Source organism: Bufo gargarizans, chromosome 11 (genome assembly GCF_014858855.1).
Source record: "Bufo gargarizans isolate SCDJY-AF-19 chromosome 11, ASM1485885v1, whole genome shotgun sequence".
Lineage (NCBI taxonomy): Eukaryota > Metazoa > Chordata > Amphibia > Anura > Bufonidae > Bufo > Bufo gargarizans.
The window spans coordinates 42,574,827-42,594,766 of NC_058090.1; the positions used below are offsets into that span (position 1 = coordinate 42,574,827).

General features: G+C 40.6%; 1 protein-coding gene across 4 annotated transcripts in view; it reads right to left on the reverse strand.

The window, feature by feature from the left end:
- Positions 1 to 19,940, reverse strand: part of PAPLN (papilin, proteoglycan like sulfated glycoprotein) — a 95,331-nt gene that overhangs the window by 38,972 nt on the left and 36,419 nt on the right. For 3 of the 4 annotated variants that reach the window (XM_044271965.1, XM_044271963.1, XM_044271964.1), the window contains 12 exons: positions 15,503 to 15,563; positions 12,662 to 12,764; positions 12,185 to 12,315; positions 11,145 to 11,268; positions 9,570 to 9,650; positions 9,309 to 9,481; positions 8,406 to 8,529; positions 7,102 to 7,228; positions 6,445 to 6,504; positions 5,046 to 5,253; positions 4,274 to 4,450; positions 2,820 to 2,976 (listed from right to left, as the gene is read on the reverse strand). In XM_044271965.1, the coding sequence (XP_044127900.1) occupies positions 2,820 to 2,976; positions 4,274 to 4,450; positions 5,046 to 5,253; positions 6,445 to 6,504; positions 7,102 to 7,228; positions 8,406 to 8,529; positions 9,309 to 9,481; positions 9,570 to 9,650; positions 11,145 to 11,268; positions 12,185 to 12,315; positions 12,662 to 12,764; positions 15,503 to 15,563 (1,526 nt within the window). The remainder of the gene's footprint in view (positions 1 to 2,819; positions 2,977 to 4,273; positions 4,451 to 5,045; positions 5,254 to 6,444; positions 6,505 to 7,101; positions 7,229 to 8,405; positions 8,530 to 9,308; positions 9,482 to 9,569; positions 9,651 to 11,144; positions 11,269 to 12,184; positions 12,316 to 12,661; positions 12,765 to 15,502; positions 15,564 to 19,940) is intronic. The other variant, XM_044271966.1, reaches the window with a different exon arrangement.

Consider the following 19,940-nt stretch of genomic DNA (forward strand, 5'->3'; position numbering starts at 1 on the left):
GTATGCCCGTAGCGGGCGCACTTTATGACACTTCTTATGAGCATGTATGTACACACCTGTGATGATATATGCACTTCACTGATTGGGTAATTGGCCACATCTGTGAGAGTGGGTGTGTTTTATGGTATTTAAACATGATCTTTTAGAGTACACATTGTGTTTGATAAAGGCTGTGGGTCAGCCGAAACGTAACTACCCTCTGCACGTGTTTTTTCACCTAAGCGGCTCCCAATAAAGGGATTTTTTGTACCGGACATGCTGCCTCCACTTCTATTTATTGGACAAGATACTGGCTAAGGCACTTGCAACAAGACTATCCAAAGTGATATTGTCCATAATACACTCCGATCAGACAGGATTCATGCCCCAAAAATCCACCTCTATTAATATACGTAGAGTCTTCACTAGTATACAGATTGGGTTGTATAATGGGGGAGATAGGGCAATCCTGTCACTAGACGCCGCTAAGGCTTTTGATAGCATAGAATGAGGATATCTTTGGTGTACGCTAAGGGCAATGGGTTTTGGTCAGTGTTTTATTAAATGGGTGCAAACGCTATACTCAGATCCAAGAGCGCGCATTAGAGCCAACAGGGAAGTGTCTTCGCTGTTTAGGGGGACTCGACAGGGATGCCCACTGTCCCCGCTATTGTTTGCAATAGCGATCGAGCCACTTGCAGCAGCAGTACGCTGCTCCCCAGGAATCCAAGGCTTTAAATATGGATCAGTCCACAATAAAATAGCTATGTATGCTGATAACACTCTGCTATTTTGGGGGGGATACGTCCTCATCTCTGTCAGAGGCCATGTCGCTAATTGGCAGTTTCGGTAAGATGTCTGGGTTGACTATAAGCTGGCATAAATCGGCGCTTTTGTTTCTGGATGGTCAAATTTCCTCGAAGGTTGCTGAAGAAAACAATATTCCTTGTGTTAAAACCATCAAATACCTGGGGATTAACATATCTCCTAGGCTGGAAGACTGGAAGTTTAAAATCCAGAACAGGACGTGGTGTAAACTGTTCCTGTCGGTAGTGGGGAGAGTTAACCTCTTAAAAATGATTATGATGCTCCAACTATTATACGTGCTTCATAACGCCCCAATATGGTTACCACTAAAAAGTTTCCAGAGAATCAATTCCATTTTCAGGGAGCTGGTATGGAGGAGAGGTCCACCTAGAATTAAAATGGAAACCTTACAACATGCGAAAACAGCGTGGGGGATGGGGGGGGCTGTCATTGCCCAATCCCTGGATATACTATCTGGCGGCCCAATGTCAGCCTTTCAGGGGGTGGATAGATCCGGGCATAACGGATATGACAGGCCAAATATTGCAGCATAAATTGGGTGGAAAGGAGCTCCTGTGCATATTAGACGGGTCGGAACTACCAATTGTAGATAAACGTACTCCACTTATATGAATGATGAGGAAAGTATGGGAAAAGTCTAAACAATTGAGAGGGGCCATTGGGGTAACAGAGTTTACTCCATTATGGAATAACCACATACTCCCAGAATTCCTCCCTTTAAAGGGATGTAAAACCTGGCAGAATAAAGGAGTGACCAGATTGGGTGACTTGATTGACAGGGGGTGCTTAGAACGTTCACCAATTTACAAGAGACCTACAATTTACCAAAAAGCAGCTTTTATCAATACTTACAAATAAGGCATGCATTTAATGAAATGCATAAAAATAATATCATGATACACAGAGACCCCGCCTTATGGTTGATGGTTGGGAAAGGAGATAAAAAGGGACTTATATCCATGATCTATCAAATGCTTTTAGACAAATTCCTGGAAGCATATCCACTATCCAGAATGAAAGGGTGGGAGAAAGATGTCGGGGAGATATCCAAAGAACAATGGGAGGACATCCTAGAAGCTGTACAACTATTTATTATACATAGGATTTACAAAACCCCAGTGTTTTTACATCATATTGGCATCAGGACAGACGCACAATGTCCAAGATGTCAGATGGAACCAGCAGATCTAATACACATGATATGGCAGTGCATAAGATTAGATGGCTTCTGGACGGATGTACTAGAGCTTATACACAGCACCTTCCTAATAAGGGTACCTTGTGAGCCGAAGATATGTAATCTAGGTTATATGTCCAAGATTGGAGCGGATGAAACAGATAGGATAGCGGTGGGAAACTCATAGCGTTACACTGGATACAAGACTGGAGGAGTTCCAGAATAAAGTAAACACGATGCTAACATATGAGAAAATGGTATTTACGAAACGTGGTTGCCCTACAAAATTTGCAAAGCTTTGGAGTCAATGGCTGAGTAGAGCATGATAAGTCATATGTGGTCGATCAATGCTGAAGAGTGGGGGTGGGGGGTGGGTAGTTGGGGGTTGTGCTTATTGGCACAAGAGGGGCCTGGATGTATTTCTGGAGTGTAATAATATTACAGGCTATAGCTACTAGAGAGGGGTCGTTGATCCAGGGAGTTATTCTGATTGCCTGATTGGAGTCCCCTTAAGTGGGGAAAATTGGCTTCTACCTCACAGGGTTTTGTTTTTTTTGCCTTCCTCTGGATCAACTTGCAGGATAACAGGCCGAACTGGATGGACAAATGTCTTTTTTTCGGCCTTATAAACTATGTTACTATGTAGAAATGCTCCTCTTGACATGGCATTTATCTTTACATTGTGTGCTGTATATAATATCTCAGCAAAGAACTCTGGATCTGTTTAAAGGGTCTGCATAAACTTGGCACACAACTGCACTCTGCCCTCCAACAGTACCCGCTGGTGCAGCTCCACATTTTTGATTCTATACAGGTAGAATAATGCGTAACTTACGCTGTTGTAGGTGGCATGGCTGCATGTTACAGTGCTCAATCTGAACTGGCTTTTCAGGCTCATAGGCTTCACATGTTGCTGGATCAAAGATGTTCCGATTGCTGTCAGCACAGACCACCTGACGTTTTCGGATACCATTGTTACAGCTTTTTGAGCACTGAAAGTTAAAGAATCAGCAATGAATGATGATAATGAATGTGCATCAAAGGTGGATAAACAGATTTGTTGTTATGGAAATTCAGACTAAATGTTATGTTGAAATCAGGAAAATCCATAGGATCTATCTGAGAACACTGAGGGGATCTATCAAGACTAAAACAAGGCATAAGTGGTTCATTTACCCATGAAAATGAAAGCGGCATAATTGGTTCTAATGAGCAATTGTGTCTTTTTTCCTTTCACAAAATTTACCGTAATACATCTTGTGTTGAAGACAACTAGTTTGACTTTGGTTAAAACGTACATTTGTGTGGAATTCTTTACATTACGGCATTATAACAATTATCATTGAATGCAGAGTCTTCATAGGTGATCTCAGTCTCATGAGCTATTTCTTAATTCACTACTTTCATCCAATATTTAAGCAGTTACTACAAGTGAAATTTCTTTAATATGGTATCAATATGGCATAGATCACAAATTAAGTGCATTGTCCAATCAGAGGCAACACTTTTCATAATGTGGGCCGGGATACACTCCAGCTAGGGGAAGCCACAGCAAGTTGGACATTTCATGGGAAAATATATCATATACCAGACAACAGATGGCTCAAATCTAATATTATATATTTTTTATATGTACATACACACACTGTATATTTAATTTATCACGCATTCATATACAGTGATGCTTGGAAGTTTGTGAACTCTTCAGAAGTTTCTTTATTTCTGCATAAATTTGACCTAAAACAACATCAGATTTTCACACAAGTCCTAAAAGTTGATAAAGATAACCAAATCAAACAAAGGAGTAAAAAATATTAGACTTGGTCATTTATTTATTGAGGACAAGTGGCAAAAGTATGTGAAACTTTGCTTTCAGCATCTGGTGTGACCAACTTGTGCGGCAATAACTAAAAACTATTTCGGCAATTGTTGCTTAGTCCTGCACATCAGCTTGAAGGGATGCTCCGTACAAAACAGCTTCAGCCCTGTTATGTTGGTGGGTTTCCTCCCATGAACTGCTCACTTCAGGTCCTCCCACTTTCTTTTATTCTGACGTTGGATTGGTGGAGTCCATGTGGATTTATGTGCGTTTCTTCCTCATATCCGCATTCTATTCAATAAACAAATGACCAAGTCTAATATTTTTCACTCATTTGTTTGATTTGGTCATCTTTATCTAGTTTTAGGACTTATGTGAAAATATGATGAGTTCACAAACTTGAAAGCACTATATATATATATATCTATATCTAGTGTGTGTGTCAATAAAAGTATAAAAGTATTTCCTACCAGACCCCATTCTCCGATATGCCAGCCAATTTCTTGAACACAGTTTTCGCCATTACATATCTGGTTATCAAGTGGTTTGACTTGGTGCATGCATGCAGTATCCTGAACAATAGCCCCAGTGTCTGTTTTGCAAGTTACTGTTCGTTTCTGGATTCCTTCTCCACACTCGGCCGAGCACTAAAATCAAATAATCAATTTTTATGCCCATGAAATATGCCAAACAATAAAAACAAATGAAATTATCTACATGATAAATGCCATTTAAGTTACTACAAGACACTTACTAATGTATTGTGATTGCCCAAGTTGCCTCCTTTGCTGGCTGGATTCATTTTTCCATCACATTATACACCGCTCGTTTCCAGGGGTTATGACCACACTGCAATGCAGCAGCGGTGGCTGTGCTTGCACACTATAGGAAAAACCGCCGAACTCTCGGGTGGCCAAAACCGCAGGAGTGTGCATAGGCACGCATGCGCAGCAGATCTTGTCCTAGCCATCTTTTATTTGAGCTGTAGTGGTGGCAATAACCCCATGGAAATGAGCAGTGTATAATGTGATGAAAAGATTAATCCAGCCAGCAAAGGAGGCAACATGGACAATCACAATACATTAGTAAGTGCCTTGTATTAACTTTCCCTACATGATAAATGCCATTTGCTAAAGTCTTAAATCTTATTTAAAGAAAAATTTACCAAGAAAACAGGGGTTTATAGCTGTCCTTTAATATTGGGTAATGGACAATGATAGAGAACATTGCCGTGGTACCCACCTGTGTCCATGGCCCGATGCTCCATTTAGCGCAAGACCGGAGATTGCAAACTTGCTGGCTCGGTGGCTTTTCCATGAACGCACTGCACTCTGCATCAGTTGCCGCCTGCTGGTAAGCTCTGCCTTCATATGTAGCACAATATACTGAGCGCGTCTGAGTACCTCCTCCACAGGTGGCAGTGCATGGCCCCCACTCGCCAGCCTTCCAGCTGAAATTTACATTATTGGGCATGTTTACAGCATTTTAAGCCATGACACAGAGCATGTGGCACAAAAGTGGAAATGTCAATACCATAAAATATATTGCATGGCAGGTCTTTTGCATAGCCATGGAAGGAGGATGAAAGGAATATAATAGGACAAGTGTTGCTGTAGTGTGTACACTGATATTTATAATAAATGGTATTGAACATTGGTCACCTTATTGCAACATGCTCTGTTCGGTGGGCACTTTATGGTCAACACAACACTATTTAATTTCCACCAAATAGAAAATCTTATGCACCAGCTGCCCCAGAACCCACCACCAATAACCAGCATTATATCAAGTCACCAATTTGCACCCAAAGCCAATGCGTATAGTTAACATTCAATGCATTAGTGTACAGAATATCCCTATATTATGGCTCATACTGATAAGAGTTTAAGAAGTATTGAGTGTTTAGGAGCTGTCAGGAGTTTAAAGATAAGGGCTACACATGGAGCCCGGGTCACTGTAAAACAGAAAACCTGCTACTTTGCAAATGTACTTAAAGTAAAAACTGTATCCTAAAAACGATTGAAAATATTTTATAACGACCTGCATAATATGGTGGTGGCAATAAATAAAGATTATCATTTTTTTTTGTTTGTTTAGACCAAAACGAGTGAAATGCAATAATAAAAAAAAATATTGCTCCCAAAAGAGCGCATAGCCTTAACATGCATGGGTCTGGTTCCATGTATGGTCACTGAAGGATAAATGCATGGATGACTGCAGTTTCCTCCAGCTAGTACAGCTAACCACTACGGCTTTTGGGAAGCTTGTCAGTCGGCTGACTGCCGGGCCAGCTTGTCAGTCGGCTGACTGCTGGGCCAACTTTGACTAAGGGGTTGTCTTCATGAGAAATTTAATGAAATGTATATTCTGCCAAACTTGCACTGTCAATAAAATGGCAATGTGTAAAGGTAAACCAGACACGGAAGTCATTCAAAAAGTTGCAAAATCATGGAGATGAAGATTCTTGTAGTTTGAGGTATTAGAAATCTTCTATTGCTACAGCAAAGCACCGGATAAAAGTTGGAAGAAAAATTGCCACCCAAGCATCTTAGGATTTTAGTATGATCCTTCAGAAGGCATTTAGGAAGCTGGTTAGTTAATCCAAAGCAGTACCAGATAATTACTCAACTGTCCCATTTACCTGGTCATTTTTGTGTTCACTATACGATTCCACATGGTTGGCTGATATAAGTAAGAAATCCTTTTGCACAGAATAAGGACATATTACATTATGCTTGTTTAATTCATATGCCTATAGCTATATTTCTAATAAAATGTGCCTCTAAAGTTTAACTTAAAGGGGTTGGCCAGGATCATAAAAACATGGCTGCTTTCTTCAGAAGCAGTACTACACCTATGGGTTGTTTGTGGTATTGCAGCTCAGCTTACGTACAGTGAATAGGGCTGGACTGCAGTACCACACACAACATATGTACAGGTGTAATCTTATTTTAATAGAAAGCATCATGTTTTTCTTGGTCAGGACAATCCCTTTAGGCCTCATGCACCCAACATATTTTTTGTCCGCGTCCAATCCGCCTTTTTTGTGGTTGGACGTGGACCCATTCATGCCTCAAAAAAATGCACACAGCAAATGGGTGTCGGTTTCTGTATTTTGCAGACCACAAAATACATGCTCTTGTATGCATGAGGCCTCAATCACATTTTCAATTCCTATGGATATATTATGATTAGATAAGGATATAATCAAACATGGCAGAAGAAATTCTAAATAACATGATATTATTTCATCAGGGAAATGTCGCAGTGTTCTGCACAGTTTAGCAGGAATGCCTACCTTTTTGTCTGTGGACACGGCTGTATGCTACAGGTTCTGTTGTTTGCTGGAGCAGGTTTCTTTGTGCACATATAATCTGGATATGCTTCATTATCTATAGTACAGAACACCAAGCGAGACTGGTAACCTGCCAAAATGAAAAGTCATAGCATTATAGAAGTATTCACTTGGGGTGACTACTGAAATGCAATCTATGACAATTGGGCAGAAATTACATAAGGACTTTAATCTTACAGACCATTGACCAACAATTTTGTGGCATTCAGGTTGTGCAGATTGAAAATGAAAGGGAACCTGTCACCATGAAATGCCGTGTAATCTGCAGGCATGGTTATAGTGCAGGAGTAGTTGAGCAGACTGATATATAGTTTTACAGAAAAATATGCAGGAAAACTTGTAATGTATGCAATTAAAGGGAACCTGTCACCAGTTTTATGGTGTCCTAACTAACATAAATAAGTGACTGATTCTCTTAGCAAAATGCTGGGTCACTTTCTTTAATTGACCCAGTCAATCTGCCAACATCTTGTATTGAAAAGCTCCAGCTGATAATGATGAGTCATGAATATTCATGAGCTCCTGACTCTCCCCGCCTACCTGCTGCTGAATGACAGTTACTTTCCATATGAATCAGCAGCAGGTGGGCAGGGGAGTGGCTATAGCTGTTAATTAAATAAACGCTGGACTCACTGACATCACGCTGGACTCAAATCAGCTCATTAGCATGCGGCATCTTTGTGTGTATATTATGAGGTAACCAACTGTCACACCAGTAAGTAAATACATCTAAGGTACTTTTTAGTAGTTAATGATTGTATATAATTAGTTAAATTATAATCAAATATCCACATGACAGGTTCCCTTTAAACCTCTGCTCTTTTTATGCACAGGAGTCACGTGGGCGGTCTTACTCAGTGATTGACAGCTTTCCCTGTATGCCTAGTCATGCAGTTAGCACCCCCCACATGACTCCTGTGCATAACTTCCACAACAATATATTTAGGGTGAGGGATGACAGAACTTGGAAATAACTGGTTAGGTTTTCAATCTGTTGACAAATGTGATACATTGAGACCGTACAAGTCAAACAGTAGAATTGAGAGACTGTGTGATCTACATTATTGCCACTGATTTTGTATCTTATGTCATTATTATTCTGTTTTTATATTCATGATACGGTTGTATATTTGTCAACTGACATAATACTTGTAAAACGTTTCAAAAAAAAAATAAAAAAATAAAGAGGAACTGTTTTACTCAGGATCATACGTATGAGTACATTGAGTATTTCGGTCTGCTTGTACCTCCACCACACTCTGCACTGCACTCCGTCCACGAGCCATAGCTCCACCGATAGTCATCCTCTTCAAGACTATTGGGTAAATAGTATTCGTAGTGAACTCCTCTGTTGGGTTCTTGGCCAATGAGCTGAAAATTGGAAGAGAGAAAATAAAATTTTGTTGACGCCATTGTGTGACCCTGCCACATGGTGCATCCACCTTGGCTCAAAATAACATGTCAATTCTATGGAGGAGGGAATATGCCAGTGTCACCAGAATGATCAGTCAAGAAAATAACCTATTCAATATATGTTTCCCCAAACATATTAATCATGGAGGGATGCGGAAACCCCATAGACAGATATATTGTACCACTTTTCTGCCTACAATTTTCTGTGGCACAAGCTATAGTTGACTGGCAATCCAGAATTGTACCTATTTCAAGGGCCTGTCCCACAAAAAAATAATCTACATTTTTCAAACCAGCACCTGAATCTGAATACTTTTGTGATTGCATGTAATTAAAGTTATTCAGTGAAATCTATCTGTATAGCTCCACCTGCTGTTTGTGCCTTTTTCTAATGTCTCTGTCCTGCTCGTTGAGATGGAAGCACATGCTCAGTTCCATCCTTCAACTGCCACCAGTGGCAGCGAAAAGGACACACCCCCTGAGAAGGACATGTCTCCTGAACTGACAGCTTGAAATAAATCTAGCAGAGCAATGAATAGGAGAGCTCTAGATCCATTTGAGCTACAGGGCTGGTTCCAGCTTTGTTAGAAAGAGATTATCATGTCCTGTATGATGTCGCATTTCTATTTTTTACTTTAATCATGGGATAACCCCTTTAACAAGCAGTATGTCTGCCTGGTGAATACATACACATTTTCTTATGGCACTATATATCTTTAAATAAACAGACGGTGCACCTCAATAAGTAAAGGTTCAGTAGTGGGTCCTCTGGCTGTTAATACTTCAGGTGCCAAATCTCCCTCCGAGCTTCGATAGTAATGGAGAACAGTGCTGGCCACAGGCAGGGCGCGGCTGTATTCAATAGTCCAATGTCCGTTCAGGTAATAATCTCCACGTGCGTTCTTTACAGCTGCAGATATAGATAGACATTTCATTAAAAACGGAGAAATGCTCTATAAAAAATTCAACTCGATGTGCAATTTTGGAATTTTTGTTACCTAAAAAGTTCCTTGTTGGTGAAACTTCCCTAATTTGAATATTGATGGCTCCAATTGGTATAGTGAAGAGCTGACTGTACCCTGGAAGATTAAGGTCCAAACAACTTAAGACAAATTTGAAAGAATACAAAATCATTAAAAAAAAATAATACACATTTTCAGGCTGTAATAGGGCAGTCAGTGGAGGCTCGAGCAAAGTGCGCCGGCTGGCGCATGCGCACTTCGCTAAACGAGGCCGCTGCCAGTAGTCCGCATGGGCGCATCAGGTTATACCTAGTGCGCACGTGCAGGATCTGGCTGAATTGAGTGGACGTACGAGAGGCGGCGTTGAACTGAGCTGAGGTAGGCGGATCGAAAGAAAGGGAGGGCGGCGATTTTAGCATTGAAGCTGGGCACCTAAACGAGATGGATGCAGCTGGGCACCTTTCACCATGAGACATCCCCTTGGACACATTTCGAAGTGATTGACAGGTGATATAAACCTTTTTTATGAATATAGAGCCACAGGGGCATTTGATAAACTCACTTTAGGATTCAGTGTTTTACAAGGGACATCGCCATATGTTTAGCTTATAGGACCAATTTCTCATGACAGAATCCCTTTAAAGGGTTTCTATCATCACAAAATTCGTTATGTAGCCGGCTGACATTAGCGATGTTCTAATGTCAGCAGTGCATAACTGTGTAACTTTTATCTGCCTACATGCCGCCGTTCGCCCAGAAAACGAACTTTTAAAATATGCAAATGAGCCTCTAGGTGCTATTGGGGCGCCTGCGCCGAACACTAAACAGGACGGCGCAGGCACGGGATTTTACTTTCAAAGTGTAGAGCAGAGATGTCCATCAAAGCGAAAAGTTAGTTTTCTGGGCGAACGGCGGCATGTAGGCAGATAAAAGTTACACAGTTATGCACTGCTGACATTAGAACATCACTAATGTCAGCCAGCTACATAACGAATTTTGTGATGATAGAAACCCTTTAAGCAGATGAATCATTGGATCACAAAAAGTGCTCTCTCTCTATCCTTGTTTATGGGCAGACTCCCCTAATGTGATAGAATAGCTGTGTGCTCTAAGCCAATTAGATGCCTCTCCTGCTGCTCCTCTTCCCCTCTCACAGCAGAAATATCAGAGAGAGGAAGATCCTGCAGCCACATCCCCCTCCTCCCTCTTCTTCAATGTCTTATTAGTGCTCTGTATATCCTTGTTTATGGACAGACTCCCATAATGTGATATAATAGCTGTGTGCTCTAAGCCAATAAGATACCTCTCATGCTGCTCCCCCTCCCCTCTCACAGCAGAAGTATCAGAGGGAAGTATCCTGCAGCCACATCTCCCTTCTCTCTCTTCTTCAATGTCTTATTTAGTGTTTTATACAAGATTTATTTTTTTATTTTTTGAGGACACACTATGTTTTCATGTAGCCGACAGGTGGGGAAAGGGGAGGTATACGCTGTTAAAAAGTGAGGAAGATGTGATTTTCTCATTTGTCATTGACTGAAATTGCAACCCTTCGTCTTAAAGTAAATGATCATTTTAACCAGTTATAAGGCAGTGGGTTACAGCACAACATACCTTTGGATACTGTATTTGAGTCATAAGATCCTTTGACTTCATAGCAGGAGCTACCGTCCCCTCCACATACCAAACAACGATCCTCTCTTTTGGATGAATCCAATATATTATCGCAGCCAACCGTCTATTTCATTGGTCAATTTAAAAAGTACATGTTGTTGTAAAAAAATTGAATAAAATACTTTTATTTCAAGTTTTACATTTAAATGACATAAAAAGCCCCCACACACAGACACAAAATACTTGATGAAAAGGCTAATGTGGATATTTGTGTCTGATTTGATCTGTAGTAAGAATACTGCATCAATACTAAATAATTTTCACTTACATTATGAGATACACTGAGATAAGTTGGGAAATAATTGTATTAAAGTAATTAAAGGGGTTGTGCAGTACAAAGATATCAAAGAGCTACACCTTAGATCAGCACCCCCACCAATCTGAGGTTGGAAGAGGTAGGGACTAGTGTTGAGCGAACTTGTGTTTTAAGTTCGGCTTCTAAAGTTCGGGTTCTACTTTCATAAGTTGATTCTTGTAAAATTTAATCTGATGAAAACTTTAATAAAATCTGATTAATCTAAAGTTCGGGTTCTCAAAGTATCCCGTTATGGATTCCGCCACCACGGACCATAACGGGATACTTCGATAACCCGAACTTTAGACGCCGAACTTAAAACACAAGTACGCTCAACACTAGTAGGGACGCTACTTCTGCTTCAGAATTACCTGTGCACCGCCAACCTTGCGGTGTCAGTGCAATGTATTTGCACGTGCATAGGACAAGCATTTATAATTACACTGCACAGCCTCTACAAGCAAGACGAGGTGCAGGTAATTTTGAAGTGGAAGCAGTGCTCTCGTGAATGCCGCTACCCCTTCAAACAGCGGATAGGTGGGGATGCTGGGAGTTGTACCTCTGGCGATCTGATATTCGTTACCATTAGTATCTTTGCCCTGCACAACCCTTTTAAGAAATCTGATGATACAACAAGGCAAAGGGAGGAGGGGAGTGCTGAAAATATCAGAAAATGAAGTCCTACTTTGCATACACCCGCTACACAGATGTCTCTTCTGCCTGGATCACATGGAGTGCCATCAAGTACAGCCATTTTGTGCCTGTAGTAAAAGTTCTCTCCTTTGGGTATGCAATTTAACTCGCATTTATTGGATGCTGTGAAAAAAATATATGTAGAGCGTGGATTATTATCTCTCTATATAAACATGTGAAATACAAGTTACAAGTGCCCTCGAAAGTCCCTATTTTCTTCATCAACACAATACTTTACCTGCAGTTCTGCTCCACGGAAGTTATTACTATTGTTATGTGGGGAAGAATTCTGCAGGCGTAGCCATTCCTGATTGAGTGAAGAACTGGATCTCTATCACCCATTGGTATAGAAGTATACACTAATATTTCCTAAGGCGCCATTAAAATATTACTTAGAAGTAATAGGATAAAATAATAAATGTCTAATTAACAACGTTTAGTTAGGTCTAACCATAGCTGTATTTCTTACCTCCGTAATAAGGCAGCCACTTGTACCTTTTCCCCTGGAATTCCATCCCATCATACTCCGAACATTGTTCTGCCCGAAAATCTCGGGAGGCTTCAGGACATTCCTGCAAAGTGCAATAAAAAGATCAGTACATCAGCTCTGCGTCGTGTGAAAGGGGATGAGTGAAATGTCTATAAACAGATGGACTATATCCTATCCCTCAGGAGGATCTTACAGTTCACTGAACCAAATTCAGACAATTTGATAGGGACGAGCAAAGTTTACAAAATTTTGATTCAGCTGCTTTGCCGAATTTCACAAAGAAATTTGCTTCATGACAAATTACTTTGTCACAAACACATTTCTTTGTAAGTAGCGGGGACAATGATGGGGAACGGTGATTGTGCCGCCCCCATCATTTAACCGCTCAGATGCCGCATTCATCACTGATCTCGGCATCTGAGATAAAAAAAAAAAAGAGGGCTCTCAGGGGTTAATCGGTTAAAAAAGGCCTCTTCGCGCTCAAATGGATGAGGTGGGTATGATTTATTTATTTTTTTACTACCATTTCAGGGAAAATTGATTCGTTACCACGAAGCAAGAGGAAATTCGGCTTTGTGGCGAATCAAATTTTCCCTGAAATTGGTATCGAAGTCCACTTTGGATACTTCAATTCTCTCAAACCTAGTGTTTGACATCACATTCTAAAACTAAGGATGTCCCATTTCTGTGGTTTCACATCTTCCACTATTCTGGGAAGATTTTTCACAAAATTGTCTAGTGTGTTTGTGGGAATTCGTGCCCGTTCAACCAAAAGAGCATTTGTCAGGTCAGGCAAGAAGGTCTGTCTGGTAATTAGCGTTCTACTGTATCCCTAGTGTCAGAAAAACAGAAGAAAGGAGCTTATAGTACCAGATAATTAGAAAAATACACGTTTTTATTAAGTTCATGATAAAAAACACATATAATGGATGCCAAAGACAAGGTAAGGGAACAGGGGAAAGAAAACAAGCGCCACCCTGGACGAACACACTGATCACAAAATATGAATGGAGTAATTTATCAATTATATTGCTGTAGATATGGGAAAACAAAATTGTGTATGGTAGAATGACCAACCCATGAATACAGTAGTAATGAAATATTTAATGTAGAATTCACCCCCTGACGAAGGCACGCCGAAACGCGCGTTGGGGTAGCGCCATCCTGGTTCTCCGTTCACACTTGGTCTCTTACTGGTGAGTTTCAGATCATAGGTTCCCAGCCATGGCCATGTGCTGCCAATGCTGAGATTTCTCACTTGGCCTATTATTATTGTCCATCTATTGGCACACTGTCTACACATTTTTGTATGACTAATGCGCCTTGCATTGTATTGCATGCACTACTGCCATGGCGGCATCCCTTTTATTAATCTCTACTCACCTTCTACATTAAATATTTCATTACTACTGTATTCATGGGTTGGTCATTCTACCATACACAATTTTGTTTTCCCATATCTACAGCAATATAATTGATAAATTACTCCATTCATATTTTGTGATCAGTGTGTTCGTCCAGGGTGGCGCTTGTTTTCTTTCCCCTGTTCCCTTACCTTGTCTTTGGCATCCATTATATGTGTTTTTTATCATGAACTTAATAAAAACGTGTATTTTTCTAATTATCTGGTACTCTAAGCTCCTTTCTTCTGTTTTTCTGCCATTATACTCGGAGCTTGTACCGAGTTACCCTCTTTCAGGTACCCCCCAACATTTATTCTAAATAATGTAGGCATTGTCCTTGCTATCTAGGCTGGGGGTCATCTGGGGTCGTTTTCTTCTTCTTTTTCTGTATCCCTAGTGTGTTTGGTGGTATTGAGGTCAGGACCTCGCACCTCCATTTTAGGGTAGGCTTGTGCTGATGTCACTTCCAGTTGACAATTTTTACATACCACATGGTTCGCCTCTGCGAGTTTTCATGGTCTAGAACTTTGTAGCTGAGCCAACACTTCTACTTCACTATAATAGCACTTACTGACTGGGGCAGATCAAGGAGACCAGAAGTTTCAGAAACGCACTGTGGCGAAGGTGGTATCTTCTGACAGTGCCACATTTAAAGTATGACCCATACTACTACCGGTATTCATTCTATGGAGAGGACATGGCTGTGCGATTTATTTTTTGCATTCATTTGCAAGGTCTGCGACTGACACACCTTAAGGGCTCGTTCACACGAAAGGTTTTTTGCGGTCCGTATACGGAACCATTCATTTCAATGGTTCCACAAAAAAAAAATTGAATGTACTCCGTATGCATTCCTTTTCCGGTTTTCCGTGCAAAGATAGAACATGTCCTATTATTGCCCTCAAATCACGTTCTGTGGCTCCATTCAAGTCAATGGGTCTGCAAAAAAACGGAACACCTACGGAATGTACTCCGTATGTCTTCCGTATCTGTTCCGTTTTTTCTGGAACCATCTATTGAAAATTTTATGCCCAGCCCAATTTTTTCTATGTAATTACTGTATACTGTATATGCCATACGAAAAAACGGAACAGAAAAACGGTACAGAACCGGAAACGCTACTGAAACAAAAAACTGATCCGTTAAAAAACGGCCCGCAAAACACTGAAAAGGCCATACGGTCGTGTGAAAGAGCCCTAAATCTAGGATGCCCAACCCGCGGTCCTCCAGCTGTTGCAAAACTACAACTCCCAGCAGGCCCCGATAGTTGTAGGCTGTCCAGGCATGATGAAACTTGTCGTTTTGCAACAGCTGAAGGGCCGCAGTTTGGGCATCCCTGCCTTAAATCAATAATCAGGAGCAATATCCACATATTGTTGGTCATACAGGAGCATTCAAGATGAAGTCAGATACATGCCTGCACATTACATGAGCGATAGTTTCTAGTTGGTCCAATACAATTCGATCCTCCATCTGCCCTAAGGAAGAAGAACATCCAAAACTGCATTTAGAAAACTGCACACAAATAAACCATGTTTCCATAACAAGAGCATTAAAAGGAATCTGTCACCATGAAGATGTGAGGGATCCACAGGCATCATGCTAATAGAGCAGAAGGAGCTGAGCAGGCTGAATAGTTTTGTAGGAAAGATTCAGCATAATTTAGGAGATAAGTAAATGGTATTATGTAGTGAATCAGGGATACAGGTATAGTGGTCAACCACCAAGATTATCCATATGACAAACATGGAAAGAGCTGGGATTTGGATGAATAAAATAAAAATTCTACAATTTTTCTTCTTTTCCCCCCCCCCACAAAGCTGTATAGTAATCTGCTCAGCTCCTCCGAGCTGCCCTTAGATTGGACTACATGTACAACATAAGAGGTTCCCTTTGATACAGATTAATTTTGATAATAATAACAACACCACCACTACTACTACAAGGAAATGGATCTGGGTGGTTTGACAAGTTGATGTGGTGACCACTAGAGAGTACCACTAGCGTATTTAGCCTTTTATTACCTTCTATTAATTACATCTTACAGACAATAAAATATTCAGATCTCTCCTCTCATAAATAATGAGTTAACTAAAATCAATCAAAACATACTGAACAATACTGTATAAACACTTGCCAAAAGCACCCTTTACAGCTATTAATGTCTTCAGTCCCGTTAGCGCATGAACCACACATGGTGCGAATACATCCGACAAATCAGATTTATTCTAATGCATTATTTTCTGAGCAGAATGTATTGCGTAATTGCATGTTTTATATCAGACAACCAAGTAGAGAAAAATGGGCATGAAAAACTATGGTGGTCCGCAAAACACAGACACTGGCAATGTGCGCTCCGCACATCGCCGGCACTATAATAGAAAATGCCTTTTCTTGTTCGCAATTGCGGACAAGAATAGTACATGTTCTATTTTTTTTTTCGGGAACGGTATTGCGTATCTATATACCGGTAAGCTATCTATCTAGTTTGCAAGTAAAGGTTGCCCCTGGCCAGAGTTTAACCCAAGGCAACGCAACAATGGTAACCTTTGAACCAGACTCATATCTACCCATGGATACAAACAGGGAAGCCATCAGAACTTCAACTTGATAATAAAGCAAGAAAAGGGTTGAAATCAATTACTCTTATGAGAATATGCAATTCTCTAATATTCCTTATAGTATTAAATTGTACAAATTCAAATGTGCAATTTAAAACTATTCAAGAGTCTCTGGAGGTAGAAGGGTATGACCCATGATGCGGCTGGCCGCATGTGGCCAAGTCACATCCACCCATGGCAGACAACGGGCACACAATTTTGTGGTAAAATTGTGAGACCACTGGCCTCTGGAGTGGGCACGGACCGGCTACATCTGGCAAGCCACACCATCGGGCGCGTACCCTATAGATCCAGGATCATCAGGACCCATGAGAGATTATTGAAAAATCCTTGCCCATTGTGTTACCCTACATTCTTTCACAATCTTTTGATACAAATTAATTCAAGAAGGATAAATAAACTCTGCCAAAGTCTATTTTACAATAAGTACTGGATAAAATGTTTTATATTCCTAAAGACATAGATCTGTATTTATGTCCCATTTTATGTCCCGATTTTAAATAAAAACTGTGGAACGTACAAGTTGTAGTTTTTAATGGCACCATTTTGGGGTACACATAACTTTCTGATTAACTTTTATTAACTCTTTCTGGGAGGGAGATGGGGAAAAATAGCAATACTGCCACTGCGTTTTTACATTATAAATTTTACTGCGTTAATTTTTCGGTACAAATAACATAATATCTTTATTCTCTGGGTCAGTACGATTACAGTGATACTAAATACTAATATTTTTTTTTAAGTTTTACTACTTTTTTTTTTTTCCAATAAAACCCCTTTTATTAACCAAAAAAATGATTTTGCATTGCCACTTCACAAGACCCATAACTTTTTTATTTTATTTTTCTATGGAGTTGTGCGAGGGCTTGATTTTTGAGGGACAACTTGTATTTTTCATTGGTATCATTTTGGAGTAAATGCCGCTTTTTAATCGCTTGTTATTAAGTTTTTTTCGGTGGAAACTAAGAATAAATTAGAAATTCAGTCTTTTTTTTTTTTTTTTACGGCGTTAACCATAGGGGATAAATATAACATAAATTATGTAGTCCGGGTCGTTACAAACGCGGCAACACCAAACATATGGGGATCTTTTCTTTTTGCAATTTTTTTCATTGAAAAGCGTATTTTCAATGGAAAAAAAGCATATTTTTTTATTTTATGGAATTTTTTTTATTTAATAAATGTGTCAAATTTTTTTACTACTTAAAAGTCCCACAAGGGGACTATAAAATACAGTATTTTGATTGCTTTTAAAATGTAATGCATTATCTCTATAATGCATTACATTTCTATAGCGATGCTATTCAAACATTGACCAGCAGACTGCGCCAGAGAGGCACAGCCTGCTGGAGAGAACAGCAGACAGGCTCGGGACCCTGATCGGAAGCAAGGTAAGCTTCCCAACACATCAGCACCCCGCGATCGCATTTTCGGGGTGCTGATGGGAGACAGAGGGAGTCCGCTCCCTCTGTCACCAGTTTACATGCAGCGGGCGACATTGCGCCCGGCATGTAAAGGGTTAAACAGCCCGGATCGGCACTTCTGCCGGTTCAGGCTGTTAGAGCAGGGCCCCGGCTCTCATGTGAGAGCCGGGTCCGCGCTCCCCGCTGCACGGGGGAGCCGTGCAGCGCTTAGACCGGGCCGCCGTAAAAAGACGCTTAAGGGTGGTCACTAAGGGGTTAAGGGGAAAACAATTCCTTCCCAACTCTAATCAGAATAACTCCCTGGATCAATGACCCCTCTCTAGTAGCTATAGCCTGTAATATTATTACACTCCAGAAATACATCCAGGCCCCTCTTGAACTCTTTTAGTGAACTCACCATCACCACCTCCTCAGGCAGAGAGTTCCATAGTCTCACTGCTCTTACCGTAAAGAATCCTCTTCTATGTTTGTGTACAAACCTTCTTTCCTCCAGACACAGAGGATGTCCCCTCGTCACAGTCACAGTCCTGGGGATAAATAGATGATGGGAGAGATCTCTGTACTGACCCCTGATATATTTATACATAGTAATTAGATCTCCCCTCAGTCGTCTTTTTTTCTAAAGTGAATAACCCTAATTTTGGTAATCTTTCAGGGTACTGTAGTTGCCCCATTCCAGTTATTACTTTAGTTACCCTCCTCTTAACCCTCTCCAGCTCTGCTATGTCTGCCTTGTTCACAGGAGCCCAGAACTATACACAGTACTCAATGTGTGGTCTGACTAGTGATGTGTAAAGTGGTAGGACTATGTTCTCATCACGGGCATCTATGTCCCTTTTCATGCAACCCTCTATTTTATTGGCCTTGGCAACTAGTTGGACACTGGTTTCTACAGCTTAGTTTGCTGTTCACAAAAATTCCTAGGTCCTTTTCCATGTCAGTGTTACTCAGTGTTTTACCATTTAGTACGTACGGGTGACTTACATTATTCCTTCCCATGTGCATAACCTTACATTTGTCAGTGTTAAACCTCATCTGCCACTTATCTGCCCAAACCTCCAATCTATCCAGATCCCTCTGTAGTAGTATACTGTCCTCTTCCGCATTAATAAATGTACACAGTTTAGTGTCATCTGCAAAAATTGATATTTTACTGTGCAAGCCTTCTACAAGATCATCAATAAATATATTGAAGAGAATAGGGCCCAATACTGACCCCTGAGGTACCCCACTAGTGACAGTGGCCCAATCTGACTGTGTACCATTAATAACCACCTTCTGTTTTCTATTACTGAGCCAGTTACTTACCCACATACAGACGTTTTCTCCCAGTCCGAGCATTCTCATTTTATATGCTAACCTTTTATGCAGTACAGTGTCAAATGCTTTGGAGAAGTCCAGATATACGACATCCATTGATTCGCTGCTGTCAAGTCTAGAACTTACCTCCTCATAGAAACTGATTAAATTAGTTTGACATGACCGATCCCTCATAAAGCCATGCTGATATGGCGTTATTTGCTTATTTTCATTGAGGTACTCCAAGATAGCATCTCTTAAAAAACTTTCAAACAGTTTACCCACGTCAGATGTGAATCTTACCGGTCTATAGTTTTGGGCTCTGTTTTTGGACCCTTTTTGAATATTGGCGCCACATTTGCTATGCGCCAATCCTGTGGAACACTATATCAGAAATAAGGGTCTGGCTATGACATTACTTAATTCTCTTAGGATACGGGGGTGTATGCCATCCGGTCCTGGCGATTTGTCTATTTTAATCTTTTTAAGACGCCACTGTACTTCTTCCTGG